This window comes from Ursus americanus, chromosome 14 (assembly GCF_024610735.1).
Source record: "Ursus americanus isolate L20-20 chromosome 14, mUrsAme1.1.p, whole genome shotgun sequence".
In the NCBI taxonomy this organism is placed as follows: Eukaryota; Metazoa; Chordata; class Mammalia; order Carnivora; family Ursidae; genus Ursus; species Ursus americanus.
This window is the reverse complement of record NC_142140.1, coordinates 64,402,339-64,422,228: the sequence shown is the minus strand read 5'-3', so window position 1 is coordinate 64,422,228 and position 19,890 is coordinate 64,402,339. Positions and strand designations below refer to the sequence as shown.

Below are 19,890 nucleotides of genomic sequence, written 5' to 3'. Positions count from 1 at the left end.
CCTCCGTTGTCCCTGGCGCAGCCGCCAGCTCTGACTGTGTCCCCTTCTCCGTCCCTTGCAGACAGTCGAGCCTGTGGACCAACTGCTTCGAAAAGTGGACCCAGCCAAAGACAGGGAGCTGTGGGTCAGAGAGCACAAGACGGGCAACATCCGTCCCGTGGACATGGAGATTTAGACGGGCACGCACGGCCCCGGGGGTCCTGCCGAGGAGAGGGGCGGGGGGTCCCATGGAGAGGAGGTGGCCACGCCCGCCACGGGGCCCGCTGCCAAGTGCAGCTGCCCTCCCACCCACTGTCCTGGTCCTGGTCCTCTGAGCTGGCCATTCCAGAAGGGCGGCCCTGCTGGGAGCTGCCAGTGTGCCTGGGCCGAGAAGACGGACCCACAGCCCTGCCCTTGTCTCTGAGGCTGGAGCCCCCTGACTCCTGTGCTGTGCTCGCTGCTCCAAGGACAAACAGGCTGGAGCTTTGTGGTCCCTGCCGAGCACGGGAGGGGTCACCTCCCCACCCAGAGCCAGTTGTATCACACACTGGTGCCCCTGGAAGCCCCAAGGCCCTTTGTCTAGCTGGCCCCCTGTGTCCCAGGCTTTGGAGGGTCATGGCAGAAAGGTCCCTGTCTCCAACCAGGTATCAGGATCAGAATCGTGGATGGAAGGCACGGTTCAGCTCAACAGCCCACACCCAGAGTTCTTTGCAGCCCACCCTCTTTCTTGTTTTCCCGTTGCATTCTGGGAGCCTGCATCCTGGCTCTTTGCCACTTTTCCATCGTCTGGGGTCTTGGGAGTAAGGCCTGGCTCGTCTCTCTGCCCAGCCCGACCCTGCCTGGAGAGGTCAGGATGGAACTACCTCATTCAGCACATCAGCCCCGAGCCAGAGTGTTGTGTCTCCTGCTAGGTCAGGCATCTTCTGTAAAGTCTCCGGGCTGGAAACCCCAGTCCATCCAACCCTCAGCCGCTTCCTCACGAAGCTCCCTCCTGCCCCCCCACCCGCCTCCCAGGCTCTTCGCAGGGCGGGCTCAGTCCCCTGTGGGAGGCGGATTGGGAGGGGTCTTCATCACCCCCCCCCCCCGAGGGCTCCACCTGCTTGTGCATGGCGGGGGTGGGACCCCGTGTGGCTTTCTCTCCCTGGTGGGCACTGCACGGCCATGGCAGACTCTCATGGTCACAGCGGGGTGTCCCCTTCCAGGCAGTGTCCTGCCACCCTGGCCTCAGCTCGTCCTGCACGTTCCAGAGCCCTGCACGGAGCCCCGCTTGGTGCTGGTACCACCTTCCCCTTTCCCCACCTCCCGATTCCTGGGAAAGCCGGGTCTGAGCATGACGTGGGAAGCATTCAGCACTCCGCGCGTCAGTCCCCGCCTTTACAGAAACACAGCAAACACGTTCTCCACCATGTCAAACCCTGAGAATCCACACCAGGGGACTGGAAGAAGAAATGACACCCGCCCACCCCGGAAAGGTGGTCACGCAGCCAGCAGGGGGCAGATCCTAGCCCAGAACCCACGCCCTGAGAACCCATCCCTCGTAGCTCATCTTTTCCTTTGATTACTTCGGACGTGCAGGACCCATACGCCCCCTACAAGGGCAGGGTCCTAAGAGCACAACCCCCAGGTCCCTCGGGCTTCATGCCAGGAATTGATGACTTGAGTCTTTCGGCCCATCTTTCGCGGAGTCAGAATGATGCGCTCACGGTTTAGAGTAGAAAGATGCCCAACGTCCTAGAGTAAGCCACACTTTGTCACTTGTCCTATCGAACCAGCCCAACCAAAAAAGTCAGCGTGGAGGATGGATCTGTCCCTGGCAGGGAGGACTGCTCCTTCCGGATTGGGGGTTGGGCCAGGACACCAGCGACCGGTTTTAGGATGTCTTGGTTTCTCTATGAAAAATGGGTGCTGGTAGTAATTGCCTTGTGGCTTTAGTGGACTGATTTGTGGGTGATTTTCCAATGTTCAGAGCCAATAGCCTTGTTACTAACACAGATATTTTGAGTGTGATATGGCTCGTTGGTTTTTGTTTTCTCCCTCCCTTCTGAGGATTCCTGAGTCTTCTGGTCCTCCCTGGGACCTCTTCTTGCCTCTTCCGGGGAGCCTGAGTTGGCCCAGTGTGGGCCGGGCTGTTTTCTGAAGTCATTCTTCCCCCCCCCCCCAACCCCCACCTCCACTCCTCAGCTCACTCTCATTAACTTCCACATTTTTTTTTTTCTGTGCTCCTTCATTCATATCAAAGAGCTTAGTCAAGGCTGAGCAATGTGCTAAGTTCTGGGGACAAGGCAGGGCAGGGGAAAGCCCACGATCTCTTCTTTTGTGTAGACTTATTTTTTCCTCCGAGGGTATCGGCAGGTCGGTAGCCTGGGCCTTCACGTACAAGCGCTCTTTGCAGAGTTGTGGTTTCCAGAAATACTCCGTGTCATGCTGGTAGATCTGCATTCACTCATTCACTCATTCATTTGTTCATTGAGCAGACACAGGACGAGCCGGGCATCATGCAAGGCTCCAGACATGCAGCTGCATGCAAGACACACGCTCTTTCCCCGTCTCCTCTGTTCTCCATGTGGACAAGGGGCTCTTTAGACCTCTCTGGAGAATGAGAACAGAGCACCCCTTCCCCATTTAATTCACTCAGAGCCTGTCCTCCTAACACAAACCACCACCAAGCGGTGCTTCCCCGCTGGGTGGAAGGTGGACCGCAACAAGGGTTTAATCACCTGGTCATCAGAGCGTGCAACCCGGATCCAACTCGAATTTCAGAGATTTCTCTCGTTTCTTTTAAATAACTCTCCTCGCTTGGCAGAGAGGAAGAACGAAGCCCAGGGGGGTGACCAGTGAGCCCAGGGAGTGAGGAGTGGGGTCTGTTGAGGCTGAAGTCTAGAACACCCCAAAGTGCGCTCCGGAGTAACGCTATCCGGTTGTTGCTGTTTTATTTCATTCTTGTAAATTTCGGTGTTCAGGTCATGAGAGCATATGGCCGGGCTTATTCAGAGACACTCGGGGATGGTCCTGGCCACATCCGTTGTTCTCTAAGAACAAGTGAGCCCCTTCTACCTGCCTCCTACAAGACATGGATGCACTTAGTTCTGTCTGTGAAAACCTGATTTTGGGCGGGGGGGGGAATCTCTAAGATAAATGATGTTCACAGTGAGTTGGTTGCCACAGCAACCTCCAGGAAAAGTCACTTCTCCCTTGTTCTGTTGCTTTTGATCAGTATTGCAAAGCCCTGGCCAACCAGACCACAGGGCCAGCTGCCCTTGGGACCACCTTGGGACTTCTTTTCTACCCCCCACCCAGTGCCCGTCGGGCCAGGAGGATTTCTGCACCAGGAGGCGCGTCTCACTGGGGCTGGTTCATGACCGAAGCGAACAGAAACTGTCCACACTCACAAACAGGGCGGGGGGGGGGGGAGGGGGTTCTCTTCCCTTTGTGAAAACCAATCAATCACTAGGTTAGTGCACGGGTACATAAGAGTCTTGGCAGGGCCAAAGTCCCTTCTTGGAAATACAAGCCATAAACCTCAAAGGACGTCAAAGACTTTGGCTTGTTGAAGTGATTGTACTTCAGCCGTGAGTGGCCTTGACAGGGAGAGTTTAAACAGGATTCTGCAGACCACTGGTGGTTATATAGGTAGGGAAAGCACTTTAGGCGTGTTAAGTGGGGTACAGATCAGCATATCCCCTGAATCCTCCCACCCCTCCCAGACCTACTGTCTTGTGTTTTCAGATTTATTGAGATATTTGACATACTTACTGGAGTTTATTGACATACAGTGAAATGCACCCTTTTGAAGGATAGGGTTCTGTGATTTTCGACAAACCTACAGTCTTAACGACCACCACCAAAATCATCATCCTATTTCTATCGCTCCTGAAAATTCCCTCCAGCTCCTTTAGAGTCCATCATCCACACCTGCTCCCCTTCCCGCCCCCAGGCGATGGCCCATGGATTACCTGACTCTACGGCGTGGCCTTTTCTAGAATGTCCTATAAAAGGAGTCACTGATGTAGCCGTCGAGTCCGGCCGCTTTCCCTCGGCTCCATGCTTTGGGTCACCCCACGTCACTAGCTCGCCCCCGTGTCTCGCCGAATCGTGCTCTGTTGCGCAGATGCACCGCGCGCTTCCTCGCTTGTGAAAAGCGTTGTCCGCCCCAGACGCTCCTGGCCCGGGGGCCTCCGCTTGGCTGCATGGCTGCTTCCTGTGCCTCCCGAGCCACCTCCAAACGCCAGCCGTGCCCACAGTGGTTCTTGGGGTTCCCACTCACCTGCCCTTATGGTTCATTTCAGGTGTTTGTGCAGAACGGGACCGGGGGCTTGGGGGAGGGGTGCCTCCCACTTTCGCCGCTCCCCGAAGCTTGCAGCCCGGCTGGTAGACCCACGCACTCCTGGGGGGCCCTCTCGCTTCCGCTCACACAGCCTTCGGCTTCTACTGAGCATGAGGGGGCGTGGAAGGCGAACGGGCCAATCGCGGGTGAAAACGCAGGGGCGGCCTTGGGCTGGCCATGACCTTTCCCTGGATCTCTGTTGCTCCGTCTGCAGGCCGCAGGTGTGCGTTCTGGTCTCCCCAGGCTCCTCCAGCTACTGCACTCCCTCCTCCCCTTCTCGTTTTTCCAGGTCTGTCCCCGACACCGTCATGCTTGACCTGGGCCCCATGGGCGCGGGTTGTGCGGGGTGGTGTCTGAAAACCTCCTGAGAGGGGTACCCTGGCACTTCTCTTGTTGAGACACATTTGGAGCTAAAATTAAGAGTTTCCCGAGCTGTTGAGAATGAGGTAGTTCCTCCTAGGGCCCTGAAGGGAGCACTTGGCCGTCATTACCTTCGGGGTCTCACCCCCTGGTCTTTGATCTCGTGTCCTGAGGTCTGTTTGCAAGGAGCCAGGACAGGCTTGAAGACAGCCTCGGCCCGTGAGCTGCTCGGCTCTGCTTGGAGGCTCACTCAGCTGGTGGTCACACCCGAGCCAAGCCTGTGCCTGCAGCCCGCGGGGGGGGGGGGGCAGATGGTGGCAGAGATGGGACCAAGCCCAGCCCACGCCGGGCAGGCTACGGGCATGACCCCCAAGGTGACGACTTGGCCAAGCCGTATCTCGATGGTGCCCTGCTCGGTGAGAGGTGAGCCCTTGGAGGCAACCAGGCAGTCCTCCGAGCAAACGGAAGGTGTTCCGGGGCCAGGCCAGGGGAGGGCGTGGGCCGTGGAGCCCACCCTGCAGGATCCCAGTCTTCTTGGGCACTTCTGGGTTGAGTTTTGCCAGGGAGGACTCTTGGCAACCCCCACCCCCCATGGGAGTAGTACTTCTGTCTGGCCTTTTCCCGAAGGTGAAGGTCCCTTCAGGTCCGGGTGAGAGTAAGACAGGTAACAGGAACTGAAGTTTTGTTTTCCCTTACCCTTTCGGGGCCGGGGCGTGGCAAGGAGCCTTTGTTGGGACATGCCTCTGAGGGAGCTGGGTTTCGATGACCTTTGGGTCTCTTTCTGTGGGCTGTTCAGGGGACGCTGACCCCTTGCGTTGGAGGGACATTCCTAATAGGATCGCAATGGGGCAATCGCAAAGGGTCTGGGCACACGGGTGCCATCATGGGGATGGCGAGGGAAAGCATTCGGTGCCAGGGCAAGAGCATTAGACTGGCCCCGCTCCACCGCCTCGTGTGTCCTGTACCCCGAAGTGAAGTCACGTTCCCTCCCGGGACCTCCGTACTCCCTCGTCTGTCAAGCAAGCAGAGACGCGCCCTTTCCAGCATCACACGCAGCAGACCGGCTCTTGGGAGCCGTGGCCTCCAGGCAGCCATGTGGACCCAGGAACAGACATTCAAAGGGACACCAGCCATCCTTGGTGACAGGGGTCCCAAATTTGCATCTCTTCCCTTCCCTGAGGAAGGAGATGATGGTGGGGGGGGGCTGGGGGGTGGGGGGGCAGCCCTTTCACAGACGAGCACATCAGCAAACCCTATGACAGTGGGATTTTCTAACAAAATAAACTTGCTTATTCGGTCTGTTTTCTGTAACTTTTGCTAAATACTTTATACATTTTTAATGTTAAAAAAGCTGTGTCTCCTGCCAGCATTCCTCATCCCGGTATGAATGTGTTTACTCCACATTGTATATCCTTCCACCCTCTGGCTGCCTAAATCAGTAAATACAATTGATGTACTATAATTTATAAGTAACACTGTTGAAACTCCGATCCCTATGGAGGCTGTAACCTGCCGCCCCGCCCCCCCCCCCGCACCCTCCCCCCGTAATAGCATTTGTGTGTATTAATGCTAAAAAATTAAATGTTTAAAGGGTTTAAATTTTGAAGGCGTTCGCTATCTATAATTGTTCTGCGTTATTATAAAGCATTTTCAGGAAGTGAAATGCGCTCTCATTTGTCCCCCCCCACTTGGGCTCTGCGTGTACACTTGAGATGCTTAGATTCACCCCATGTAAAATAAACTGTCCAGAGACACTGGGTCCTCCTGGGTGACCCTCTTTCCTGGAGGGGCTGTCACCCTCTCCTTTGTATAAATGGTCTCAGCAGTCCTTCCAGGCTCCTAGGGTTGGCGATAATTTTGTGCCTGATGTCTTAGCAGAGGGCAGCTGGGCGTGGACCCCCTTCACCCCCAGATGGGTACCGAGCTGCCGGACCCACACACCTGGCCCCTCGTGACCCCTTTCCCTAGTGACTTCTGTCCCTGTGGACAGAAGGAGTTCCTGGCTTGTTTCTTTCTCCATCCATCCATCCATCCATGCATCCATTTATCCATTTTTTCATTCAGTAATTATTGAACACCTACTATATACCAAACACCCCTTTAGGTAGTGGGAACACGTCAGTGGAACAGGTGAAGAGCCCCTCTCTCCTGGAGCTGGCTTTCTCACAGGGAGAGAGACAACAACAGTCCGCAGAATAACTAATCCCGCATGGGTGCAGAAGGTGTTAAGTGTTAGGGAGAAAGAAGGACCCGGCAGGGTGTGAGGATGGGGCGTTTCAGGGACGACCCTGGGTAAATTGCAGTATTAAATAGGGCAGTTGAGGGCATCCTCATTGGGAAGGTGACATTGATCAAAAGCAAGGGGAGTGGGGGGAGCCCGGGAGGTAGCTGGGGGAAGAACATTCCAGGCAGAAGATGGCCTGGTTATGGGCGGTGGGGGTGGGGGAGGGACGCCTACTGGGTTGGGGCCAGCATGGCTGGAGCAGAGGGATGGTGGGCGGGGGAAGTGGGCCCTTGAAGGACTTTCACGCTGGGGGGTCCCAGCCAAGGAGCGTGTGGCATGACTTCACGGCTGTAGGGCTGGCTGCAGACTGAGGGGGACAAGGGCGCAAGCAGGGAGGCAAAGAAGCTGGACCGGGAGGGGACGATGGTGGCTGCAGGATGTGATCATGATTTTGGTGGAAGTGGGGGGGGGGAGTGTCAGGATCTAGATGAGCTCTGGACGTGGCACCAACACGATTCTCGACAGATTGGGGTGGGGTGTGACAGTGCGACATTGAGAGTGACTCCAAGGACTTCAGTCCAAGCCACCAAAAGGATGGACTGCCATTTCCTGCAATGGGACGGCTGTGGGAGGAGTGTGCCCTCCCATTCTCCGCCGCCCACCCACCCTCTCTATAACCCCTTTCCCGGCTCAGTGCAGACAGGGGGTGCAGACTTCGGTTCCAGGCCACGGGAGGAAGGGCCATCTTGTCCTTCAGCCCAGAGCAGGAGAAGGTCGTGGAGTGGGGGTGAGTGCTGGGGGCCAGGCCCCGGCGAGCAGCCAAGACAGAGCTCCCGGCCAGCCTCTGAGAAGAGACCACTTCTTTCCGTGGAGGCCAGGCCGGGAGGGGGGAGTCACAAACTGAGGCCCTCTGGCTGGAGGGCGGGCCTTCTTCCCAGCAGTCTTTGGGGTTTGAGGAGAGTTTATGGCCCCAGCTCAGACTTAACAAATCCGTTCACAATACATCATCTCCAGCAACTTGTTTGGCTAAGGAGCATAAGCATAAACTCTCCCTCTGATAGAAGATGTTTATGCAGGTTTTCAAACAAACCCCCAGGTCCTGACCCCTCTCCCAGCAGCATCAACACAGCTGCCTGTGGTCCCACCCCGCGGCCGGGCCCCTCCTGGGCACAGCAGCCTGACGAATGCGGCCTGGAAGTACCAGGCTGCTTCCACCTGGCTCTGGCTCCTTCTTCCTTGCCCTCGGCCAGGGCAGAAGGGCCCGGGGGTCTCTGGCTGCCTCCTGCATTAACCCAGAGCCTCCCCATCTCCTTGCCCACCAGCTCGTCCAAGGTCATGGGGACCCCAGCTCCTCACCGACAGCCCCGTTGCCCAGGCCTCCTTGACAAAGGAGATGTAATGAGAAGACCCTGAACAGGGAGCCTGGTCGACCAGAGCTTTCCTTCTGGCTTTGCTGTTCAGCAGCCGTGTGACCCCGGCAGGCTGCCTGCCTTTTGGGGCTCCATGCCTGTAACATTGACCTCCCCGGTGAGGACAGGCCTGGCACCAAGATTATTTATTTATTTATTTATTTAGTGCCCGCAGTGGGGGAGGGGCACAGGGAGAGACTCTCCAGCAGACTCCACACTGTGAACAGAGCCCGATGCAGGGCTTGATCCCACGTCCCTGAGATAATAACCTGAGCTGAAACCAAGAATTCAATGCTTAACTGACGGAGCCATCCAGGCGCCCCGCTAGGAAGCACTTCTAATCACCTCCCACACCCGGTTCGGAGACAAGGGCTGAAGCCTTGGCCTCTCTTTCGTGGGCTGGGGTGGGTGGGTTGGTGGGCTGGTTGGTTGGTTGATTTCTGAGTGTGGTGACTGTCCTATTTCCAACTGCTCTTGAGAACAAACGCCTTGCTTGCTCCAGGATAGTGAAAGTCTAGGGAAAAAAGAAAGGTCTTCTATTAAGAAATAATATGCTCTCACAAACTGATGGGGAAAAATAGTAAGTACACACACAGACACACAGAAACACACACACACCCCTAGCACTAAGGCCTCCTGAGAAATACTCTGGAACCACAGGGATCAGGACTGAAAAATCTAGAAACATTGGACCATAATTCCGAATAACCACATTCAAATGGCATTGAACATGGGCAGCCCCTTCCGGGGCTGGCATGGGCCTCAGAACTCCCCGTTGTCTCTGACTCACCTGCTTCGCTCACTCGCTCCACCTGCTGGCCCCTGTGGGCAGTTTAGGTTCTGATTTCTGTCCTAGATGAGTAATACCAAAAACTAACACGTATTTAGCACTGACTGTGTGCCTGGCTCTGTTCTAAGTGCGTTGCACATATTAACTCATTTTAGCCTCAAAATAACAATGAGCTAGACACTGTTCTTATGCCCATTCACTCAAGGAATATTCACTGAGGGCCCCAACCTACCGGGCACCATGCTGGCAAAGGAGATGCGGTTGGGAACAAAACAGACAGCATCCCAGCCTTCTCGGCACTTTTGGTCTGATGTGGACACACACAGCACACGGGGTAATTCAAAGTGAGTCAGAAGGTGTACGTACGAGGGAGAGAAATAAAGCAAGGTTTGGGGCGTGCAAATGGTTGGGGGCAGGGTGTGCTGTTGTAAATAGAGTGGTCAGGGCAGGCCTTGCCGAGAAGGTGACATTAGAGGAAGGTGAAGGATTAGAAGAGCGTTCTAGGCAGAGAGAGGTTAAGAAACACGCCTAGGGTCACACAGCCAGTAGCTGCAAAGCTGGGATTTGAACCTGGGCTGGCTCGGGAGCCTGGCTCTTAAGGACTACAGTTTAGAGCTGAATGCGAGATGCCACTCCTTCCCCGCGGGACCCTCAGTGTTTGGGGTGAAGACAGGCCGTGATCAATGTGGTGGTTCCCTGAGAGCTGGAGTAAGGGAGGAGGAGGGACGGACAAGGGGCAGCAGGGAAGGCCAAGGCTTTGGCTCTGAAGCGTCTGACCTTCTGTCCCGTACTCCCAGAAGGCCACCTGCTGTCAGCTCTTTCTTTTAATCTGGGGGGGGGGGTGGTTCTTGGAGCCTGCCCCCCATCCCGGCCCCTCCTCCCTCCAAGTACTGGGGTGAACCGGCCACAAATCCTCTAATCCGCCAGCACCTTCGCGTCGGTCTCCAGCAGCGCCTGGCCCTCGACGGCCGGGAGACCACGTCGCTCCCACCCGCCCGCCCAGCCACCGCTGGCCGGCCGGGCCCACACGGCCTCACCCATGGGGAACAGCAAGAGCGGGGCCCTGTCCAAGGAGATCCTGGAGGAGCTTCAGCTGAACACCAAGTTCACGGAGGAGGAGCTGTGCTCCTGGTACCAGTCCTTCCTGAAGGAGTGCCCCAGCGGCCGCATCACCCGCCAGGAGTTCCAGAGCATCTACGCCAAGTTCTTCCCCGAGGCCGACCCCAAGGCCTACGCCCAGCATGTGTTCCGCAGCTTCGACGCCAACAGCGACGGCACCCTGGACTTCAAGGAGTACGTCATTGCCCTGCACATGACCTCGGCGGGCAAGACCAACCAGAAGCTGGAGTGGGCCTTCTCCCTCTACGACGTGGACGGCAACGGGGCCATCAGCAAGAGCGAAGTGCTGGAGATCGTCATGGTCAGTCTCGGCCTCCCCGTGGCGGGCCCAGGCTCATCCAGGGTCGGGGTCTTGCTTCTGCCGCCGCCGTATTCAGGGGGACACAGCGGGGGCGGGGCTGGCCGGTCAAAGCGAGGGGGATCCAGGCGCTGGGGCTCAGGGGCTCCGAGAGCATGGGAAGAGGGGTCCCTAGGACACTGACGTTAATAAAGGCGGGCCGCTTCCCCACAGCTTCGTCCTCCTCCTAAGAAGAATCTGGGTATTTCCTGTTAATTGCATATGGTGTTTCCTGCTTTCCCTTCCTTCCCTTCTTCCTTCCTTCTCTCCTTCCTTCCTCTCCTCCCTCCCTCTCTCCCTTCCCTTCCCTTCCCTTCCTTCCCTTCTTCTTGCCTTCTCCCCTCCCTTCCTTCCTTCCCTTCCCTCTCTTCATTCCTTCCCTCCCCTCCCTTCCTTCTCTCCTTCTTTCCCTCCTTCCCTTCCTTCCCTTCCTTCCCTTCCCATACCCTTCCCTTTCCTTCCCTCCCTCCCTCCCTCCCTCCCTCCCTCCCTCCTTCCTATCTTCATTAAACTGTCCTCCCAAACCTTCAAGGGCATTATTCGGATTCTTCCACAGTTAGTTTTAAGTACATAACATGTTTCCAATACAGAGGAGGAAGAGGCCAACTTTGGGGGACGTGAAATGTGGGTTCCAGTCCTCATGGTCTTCACCGCCTGGGGCAGGCCACTTCACCCAGGGGTTCGGCTTTCTCACCCGCCCCGTGCTCCGCGCCGAGCCCCGGGCTCCTTGCTGGCCAGACTTCCAAACCACGCTGTCCTCCCTGCCCACACTGGCCCCACATCAGATCATTTGGTGTGAAGATTTTAGGTGTCTTGGGAATAGTTTTATTTAATAGGTAAGTCATTTGTGAAACGCGGGAGCATACGCAGGGGACGGTTGAAATCACCTTGAACTCCATCGTCCGGAGGCAGCTGCTGTCACCTTATTGGTGTGTACCTTCCCGGGCTTTATCTGTATATATATTTAAAAATAATTTTGGAACTATGACATGCCAGACCTTTGATCAGTTACGATTTTGTTATGCTTTCCCTATCAAGGTGTCTTCTTCAAACCCATTTTGAACAGCTCCTTAGAATCCCGTCTTACGGAAAGGCCATAACATTATTTAACCAGCCCTATATTTTTGGACAATTGGGGTGTTTCTATTTTTTTTTCTTCTGATGTCATTGGTATTGCCCTTCACTTGACATCTTTTCCTGGCATCTCTGAATCCCCCACCGTGTCCTTGTTTTATTCCCCTGATTCTGTTCCTGGTAAGAGGGAGAATGTCTTTTGTATTTTTTCCTCCTCTTTTGGTGCGTTTGTAATTCTGCTTGCGTTTGCACGGTTCTCCCTCCCCCCCCCCCCATTAGGAGAGACCATGAACCAAGGGGCCGAGCGGGCAGCCTGTGCGCAGCGGACTTGGCTTGGGGCTCCGGTTAAGGGCGGAGTGTCACTGACATCCGGGCACGCTCCCCTGGATTGGCAGGTGGCCTGGGACAGGGAGCAGGACCTCAGAACCACGTACAGGATGCCAGGCCCAGCAGTGGCCTACAAGTTGGTGCTCCTTGAGGAAAGGCAAGAGGAAGGGGAAGGAGAGCAGGAGGGAGAGAAGGAAGGGTGGGGAAGAGGGAGAGGGAGGGGTAGGAGCCATGGTGTCTCTGGCTGAGGCAGGGCAAGGCGAGGCCGAGGCTCTGCAATTCACCAGATCACATGGTCACTGCCCCTGGAGTCCGAAGCTAGAGGTTCTAATCCCAGCCCTGCCACCAACTAGCTACACGGCCTTGGAAAAACCTCTGGGGCCCGGGTAAGAACGGAGGGCTCCTCTCCGAGGCCCTGACAGTCTGTCCTTGGAGTTAGAAGCCGGGCAGGGCAGGCAGGCACTCCCAGGGTTTAGCCCTCGGGCCCACACATGGTTCCCCTGGCTCGGGACCGAGAGACACGTTAAGGGAGCCACCCCCCTGCACTTTGGTTCCTGGGCACCCCCGGGCTCTGAGCACTGCCGGCCGAGCCTGTGCCCGGAGCTGCTGGGTTTGCTTCTCTTATAATGGCATTGGGGGGGGGGAGTTTCACAGGCATTACTGCCCCTGCCTGAGTGTCTGCAAGGCGCCCCCAGCTCCCACCCAGCATGCCTGCCTGCACCCCGAGCTTGCCCCATCGTGACTGCACAGGCTGGCACAGGCTCGGGACCACCATCTGGGTGTCCACTCTGGCCTGGCCAGGCCTGGGGTTCCTGAGCTGCTGGGATCCTTGGAACCTGGAGCTGGGAGGGCACATGGAGACCCCACCTTGTCCCTCTCCCTTCCCCAGCCCCTAGGATGCCCTCCAAACGGTGTAGTGCGAGGATGAAGGTTCTAGAAGCAAGCTGCCTGGGTTAGCATCTCTGCTGCTCTGCTTCTAGCCCGGGAGACTTCTAGCAAGCTGGTGTGTCTCAGTTTCTTCATCTGTAAAATGGGGCCAATAATGCCCACATCCTAAGGTTGCTGGGGACGTTACATGTCCAAATGCCTAGAAGGGTGGTGTGTGTTAAGCGTTCAACAAAGGTTAGCCGTTATTACCGTAAGCCGACCCAGCTGGACAATCAAGGTACCGCATGGACCCCAAAGAAGCTGTCTGATAATCTACGACTTCCGGGGGGTAGGGTTCAAGGTAGCGGTTCCCAGACTGCCACCTTGGGGGGCTGCTGTGGGATTATCGCCAGAAAGCTTTTGGTTTCTTATTCTCATTTTTTTAATAAAATGAAAGTAATGTGTCTACATGCTCAGGAAATTCAAAAGGTAGAAAGAGGGACAAAATGCCTGAAAGCCACCTTCATCCCTCCGCCACGTTCCCTGTCCCTCCTGAGGGTCTCAAAAATACAGATGCCCCGACCCCACTCCCCCGAACTTTGGTTCAGCAGGAAAGGCTGGGGCCTGGGCAACTGCATTTTAACCTGTGCCCCGGGGGATGCCTGGGCCCTGGGGGTCGTCAGGCTCCACTTCTTCTGATGAGACCTTCCTCTTTATTTGCTGCAGGCAATTTTCAAAATGATCAGTCCCGAGGACGTGAAGCACCTTCCAGAAGATGAAAACACGCCCGAGAAGCGAGCAGAGAAGATCTGGGGGTTCTTTGGAAAGAAAGATGATGGTGAATTCCTTCCCCTTTCATAGCCTTTGGTTTTCTAGTCATGGGCTGTTTCCTGGAGACCCCGACGGGACTGGTCCTCTGAGGCCGAGGCTGGTGCCCAGGCAGGACCGGGACACTTCATCCCAGCATGCACTGTGGGGCTGTCTGAGGGCCTGGGGTGCAGGCTGGAGGGGGGAGGAGGAGGGGGCGGTAAGCAGACAGGTCAGCAGGGCCCAGCTCTGCTGCTGATGGGCCATGATGCCACAGCCCCTTTGCTCCTCCAACTGCATCACCGCCTGAGCAATCTGGGGCAGAGGGAAAGGCAACTTAGAGCAGCGTTAGCGCCCCGGGAAGGAAATGGTTACAAGTCAGGCCAGCAGCTCCTTGGCCCCCTGCATACCTGCGTGCACACTGGCACTCAAGGGATTAGAGGCTTGGCAAACCACTCTCTGTGCTCATCTGTCTTAGACGCTGGGGAACTCTTTCCTTGGTTTCGAGAATGCTTTCTGCACGCTTGGGACAGGGCAAACTTCAGCTCAGTCTGCGTCTGAATCAGCACCGAGTCCCAAGGAAGTGGGATCTCAGTTTACCTGCTTGTACTGCAGGGAGTTAGTTTGGGTCCCCCGGAGAAGCAGCGCCAGACAGAATTGGATTTAGATTAGGCTGGAAGAGATTTATTGAAGAAGGGCCTGGGAGGGAAAACAGGGAGGGAGCTGGAGGAGGCTGGGGACAACGGGGACTGCAGAGCAGGTGGGACCCCTGTGCACCGAGAGGCAAGGGCAGAAGAGGAGTTGAGGCCATAATACCATTGCGGGAAAGCTTTGGCAAAGCCCCCCCATGGAGCCTCCTCGAGCCCCCTTCTTCCAGGGGCCGGCCTGTCTCGGTCTGCTGCCCTGCTCTGTCTTGGGCTGGAAGCAGCCCGTGGGGAGCTGGCCTCTCACTGAAAGCAGTGATGGATTCCAGAACAGGGCAGCCAGTCTGCTGGGGCATGATGCTGGTGGCCAAGGCAGGGAGGATACGGGAGAGGGAGGTGGTGTCGGGTGGTGGTGGGGGGTGCAAGCTCATGTGGCCAAGGGGGCCCGGAGGGTGAAGAGAGAGAAGAGGACAGAAGCTCTATGACTGGCAGGGACTGGCGAGTGAACATGTGGTCTGGTGGACAGCTGGTTGCTGTCGCGTGGGGGATACGCAGCCCACTGGGGCCTCATCACCTGATTCTCTAACAGAGGGGCCGGACATCCGAAGTGTCTCGCTTGAGGACTCCACTATTGGCTCCTTTTGTGATCTCGGGGACAGGCCTGAGCAGGACGTTACATAAGGGCAGGTGCAGATGGCCCTGGTTTCACTAATCTGCAGTCCAGGAAGAAGGCTGAGAAGCAAGGAGGTCACTGCTGCTGGGGCCAGAACCAGGGGGAGGCCAGCGAGGTCTGGGCACGATATTTAAGGAGGCAATATTCTCAGCTGCTAACCCTGTGCTCGCGCCACCCTGAAAGTGAGCGCCTCCTTAAACTTTGCTGGGTAGGTGATGTCAGCCCTGATGTCACCTCCCCCCTCCTCCCTTACACTGTAGCACCTCCCCCACTGGCTCTTGAACCCCGGGTCTGGCAGGTGCCCAGTTCCCTGTTCTACTTGCTAACCTGAAAATCGGCTCAGGTGAAGGTCACAGTCACCGGAGGTAGTGGGGTCGGCCGTTTTCAGATGTCCCCTCTGGAGGCCATGCCTAACTCCACAACTGGGCTCTGCCTGAGGGAGGTTCAAGCTCCGTGTGAGGCTGATAGGGCAGCTGGGACTTTAAAACCCCAATTTCAGTACCCAGACCTGTGCTGAGAGCCCACCGTGCATCCTAACCTGGTGGCAGGGCGGGGGGACCCAGGCGCGGGTTCAGGACGTCCGAAAGGCAGGCGCAGAGCCCAGGCCAGTGGAAATCCAGTTCGGTTCAGCCAAGCTTGGTTGAGCCCCTACTATGCGCAGGCACTGTGCGCATCGCCATAAGCAGAAAGGAGCACTTGTCTCTTTCCTGAGTTATTTAGAAGTGCGACTGTCCTCCCGACCAGACCAACAGCTTCCTGGGGCAGGGGCTTTATCTCACTCCTTCTTGGACCGCCCCCTGCGGTGGCCTCAGCCCCCAGAGCAGTGGCTTGGTACAGAGGACCTGTCAGCCCACACGCTGGCAGGGAGGCAGAGAGACCTCTCCACGAGCCAGGCTCTCCCGGGCACCACGCTGGGCCCCTCACTTTTCATCCGTTCCCCGGGTGGATGCTGTTCCCCGCTTCTCTGTCCCCCAGAAATACCCGCAGAACTCCAAACTTGGGCGCTAGGGTAATAGTCAAAATATTTAAGAACCTGCGGGAAGGGGCACCGACCAATCAGAAGATGTCCTCACAGCGCCCCTCATTAACCCTCTCGCTGCTGGCTGCTGGCTCTCGGGGAGGTCCAGGGGTCCGGGAGGAGCTGAGTATGGGGGCGGTGGTCCCCTCCGGGCACCGAGACTCAGTGTTTTCGTAACAGATACCTCCGCATGGCACGTTGGCCAACGTCAGCCTCCCCGCAGCTTGAAACAGCCCATCCTGACTGCGGCCTTTCCTTCCCCCCCCCCCCCCCACTCATAGATAAACTTACAGAGGAAGAGTTCATCGAAGGGACCCTGGCCAATAAGGAAATTCTGCGACTGATTCAATTTGAGCCTCGAAAAGTGAAGGAAAAATTGAAGGAAAAGAAACCTTGATGTCCACTGCTCGGCCCTGCCCCCTCCCCTCCCCAGGCACAGAACCCCACTGTGAGCATGCGCAGACGCCCCAGGGGCCAAGGGGGTTGCCTTGGCGTTAGCGTCCCTCCCTGTTCTACCCTTCCACCGCCTCTCCCCTGCCCTCGGCCTCCTCTCCCCTGCCCTCGGCCCATGCCTCCGTGATAATCCCAGGATTAGGTCACAGGAGTCCTGATGTCACCCCTGGGTAAGCTCCTTTGTGGGTTGCTGGGTAAGCAGGTTCCAATAAATGCCAGAGGAGCTGGGCACCCACCTGGCGGGTCTTTCTTGAACTGGAAAAGAAAATGATTTCTGTGGGCTCTGCCTCAGAGACAAGGACGAATTGCCCCTGCAGTCATGGGCGGGGGTCCTGGGACTGTGGTGGAGATCGGAGGCAGGCGCAGCCCTTCTCTGCCAGAGCGCAGGCTGCTCGGGGTGGGGGGTGGGGGGGCACTGTAGACCTAGAAGAAACCATTCCAGGCAGTGAGGTGACCCTGGAGACGTGCCAAGCGCTGCGGGAGGGGCTGCTCCGCCAGAGGGTTCGGGAAGGTGTTCCCAGATTGAGAGACATTGAAATTAAGGCCCAGTGGACTGCGGGGGAGGCAGTGGGGGGAGGATGGGGAGGCGGAAAGCACAGTGTCACAGAGGGCAGCCCACACAGAGACCCTGAAGTGGGAATGAGCATGCCAGGTTCAAGGGCAGGAGAAGACCAGTGTAGCCAGAGAGCTGAGGGAGGAGCAGAGGGAGGAGGGAGAGCCAGTTGTGAGTTACACCTGAAAGGTAGGCAGGGACTAGACCACGCCAGGCTTTTCTGCAGCTCATGGAAAGATGGGGGTTCGCTGTGGGGGTAGTGGGTACCATTATGGGGTTTGAAGTAAGAGGGACTTATGTTTGTGGTGGAAATAAGTCAGAGGGGCAAGACTGGGGGCAGGGAGCCTGGAGATTACACTTTTATAGTCACCCCAGGGGTTCTCAGCGGGGTGGGGGGGCAGATGGGAGAGAGTGGGACCGCTCTGGAGACACTCAGGAGGTAACATCCTCCTGAATGACTGGGGGGGGGAGGACGGAGGAGCAGGGATGGCAGCCAGATGTGTGGCCTGGGTGCTGGGTGAATAGCGATGCCATCTACTGAGATGGGAAACTCAGGGACAGTCCCTGGTTTCAGGGGATAATGACAAGTTCAGGTGTGATATAGTGAGAGAGGTGGGGGGCCCTCATTTTAGAGAGAGGAAAAGGAAGCACAGAGACAGCAAGCAGCTTGCCCAGGGTCAACCAGCTAATGAGCAAAGGCTGGCCAGGGCTGCCCATGGCCTATATACCACCTTGTCAGAGCTCCAGGGCCTGGAACACCTTGGAACTCCACCAGCGGGCTCTGAATATCCTTGTACTCCTTGTTGTGAAGGCCCATCTACTCTCCGGCCTTAAGTTCCAAAATGAGGTCGGAAAAATATATGGGGGTCCCAGACACTTGACTGAGCTGTGTGCAACCCCGCAAGGCAGGGGAGTCTCCATTTGTGAGCATTGGGGGGTGATCCCCCTCCCTCCTCCCCGCTGGCTTGAGTTTAAAGCAGAGACGCTACGTGATGACCTTGTTGGTCTACGGTTCAATGAGAGGCAAAAAGGGGCCGCTGGACTTGAGCCAGGGGAGAGCTCAGCCATGCTCACATAACTAGCACGTCTTCTGTTAGCTTGGGGTGACAGGGCCACTCGGGCTGGGTCCCGTGCAGCTCTAGGGTACTCTGTGGGAAGATGCTGAGAGAATCCAGAAGTGTTGCAAAATCCCAGTAGACCAAAGAGAAGAGAAGGAGGGGGAGGTGGTGTTGAGCCATGTCATCAAGACTTTTCCGGATCCAAGGGACAGAAGACCCAACACAGATTGCTGTGGCACAGATAGGATAATTTATGGACTCATGCCACTGAAATCCCAGGAGTAGCACTAGCTTTAGGTCTGGCTGCATCCAGGGGCTCCAACAACATCTCAGGGCTTCTCCCCACCTCCTGGTCCTGCTCTCTGCCGTGGTGGCTCCATTCTCAGGCAGGCTTTTCTACTTCTGGCAAGATGGCCACCAGCAGGTGCAGGCTTACTTCTTCATGGTTCCAATATCAGCAAAAAAGAAAAAAAAAAAAAGCTTTCTGTTGAGAGTCTCAGCCCAAGTCCCAGAACCGTCATCTCTCATTGGCTCTTGTTGGTGATACGCCCACCCCTGACCCAGTATCTGGTGCCAGGGGGAGGTCCTGCTCAGATTGGCTGAGCAGATTTTTGTGCCCAACCTTGGGGCTGGGGGTGGAGTTGAGACAGCTCAAACGTCCTGAACTGGGACTGCCGAGATATGTGGTGCCCAAGAGGAAAGTTTGGGTCCTATTAGTATAAGAGGAATAGATTGAAAAAACAGATGTCCACTCTAGGGGCCTTGGGAGACGTCACTTCCCGTTTGAATTTCTGCTTCCTCACAAATGTGTAAGCTCAAGGGCAGAAATGGGTCTCTTCAAGAGCAGTAATCCCAACTGCTCTCACAGGCTCCAGCCTCTTGTGCAGTGCCCCTCGGGCATGTCTTAGCATCCCTAGGAGGTGTGTCCAACTAAGATTCACCAGGAAGTCCGTCAATGCCAGGTGCCATTGCTACACCACACACCACATTCTCACCACAACTGAGGCTACGGTACTCCTGATGTGCTGAGCTATGCGCTGGGCTGCTGGCGAGCTGTCTGGGTTAAAATATATGGTTTGGGCCACGGGGAGTGGCATGTGTCACGGAAACGGCTCTTGTCACCGTCTCCTGGCAACAGCTCTTTTAGACGTCCTCTGTGGCCTCCTTTTGCTCACCTTGAAACCTTGTCCGATGTCTTCAACCTTGGTCACATATTAAAACCAGGCTATGGCCCCCCAAACACAGGCAACAGAAGAAAATAAACGGATAAACTGGACCTCATCGTGACCGAAAGCTCTTGTCTATCAAGGGACACCATCAAGAGAGTGAGGAGACGACTTATGCAATGGAAGGAAGTATTTGCCAATTATATATCCGATAAGGGATTAAAATCCAGAATAAACAAAGAAATTCAACAATTCAACAATTCAAACCCGCACAGCCTGATTTTAAAAAATAAGGGCTTGAATACACATTTTTCCAGAGAAGATAGGCCAATGGTCAATAGTCACATGAAAAGGTCTCGATATCTCTAGTTACCAAAGAGACGCAAATCAAAACTACCCTAGCTACCACGTCATACCCATTAGGATGGCGATGATCAAAAAAGTAGAAAGTAAGTGTTGGCAAGGACGTGGATGAATTGGAACCCTTGTGCCTTGTTGGTAGGAATACAAAATGGCACAGCTGCTGTGGGGAACAGCTGGGTGGTCCCTCACAATGTTAAACAAAAGGACCGTATGACTCAGCCGTTCTCCTCCTAGACGTCTACCCATAGAACTGAAAACAGGGACTCAAACAGAATCCTTTGCACACCCATGTTCACAGTGGCATTATTCACAGTAGCTAAAATGGGGAAGCAACCCAAGTGTCCA

The 19,890-nt window shown here is 56.1% G+C and overlaps 2 protein-coding genes across 6 annotated transcripts in view; both read left to right on the top strand.

Annotated features, from left to right (window-relative positions):
- GAS7 (growth arrest specific 7) overlaps positions 1-6,269 on the top strand; it is a 200,048-nt gene extending 193,779 nt beyond the window's left edge. For all 5 annotated transcript variants that reach the window (XM_045797240.2, XM_045797244.2, XM_045797242.2 and 2 more), the window contains one exon: positions 62-6,269. In XM_045797240.2, coding sequence (XP_045653196.1) covers positions 62-175 — 114 coding nt within the window. In that variant the 3' untranslated portion in view covers positions 176-6,269. The remainder of the gene's footprint in view (positions 1-61) is intronic.
- A 3,856-nt stretch (positions 6,270-10,125) lies between these two features.
- On the top strand, positions 10,126-16,602 carry RCVRN (recoverin). The gene is made up of 3 exons (XM_045797188.2): positions 10,126-10,506; positions 13,537-13,648; positions 16,234-16,602. The coding sequence occupies exons 1-3, from the start codon at positions 10,126-10,128 to the stop codon at positions 16,347-16,349; spliced, it is 609 nt and encodes a 202-aa protein (XP_045653144.1). The 3' UTR covers positions 16,350-16,602.
- The last annotated feature ends 3,288 nt before the right edge of the window (positions 16,603-19,890 follow it).

Bases quoted from the DNA above. Each gene is read 5' to 3' on its own strand.
- RCVRN (XM_045797188.2), top strand. From the start codon at position 10,126: ATGGGGAACAGCAAGAGCGGGGCCCTGTCCAAGGAGATCCTGGAGGAG. The intron at 10,507-13,536 runs GTCAGTCTCGGC...TATTTGCTGCAG, and splicing joins AAGTGCTGGAGATCGTCATG to GCAATTTTCAAAATGATCAG. The intron at 13,649-16,233 runs GTGAATTCCTTC...CCCCACTCATAG, and splicing joins CTTTGGAAAGAAAGATGATG to ATAAACTTACAGAGGAAGAG.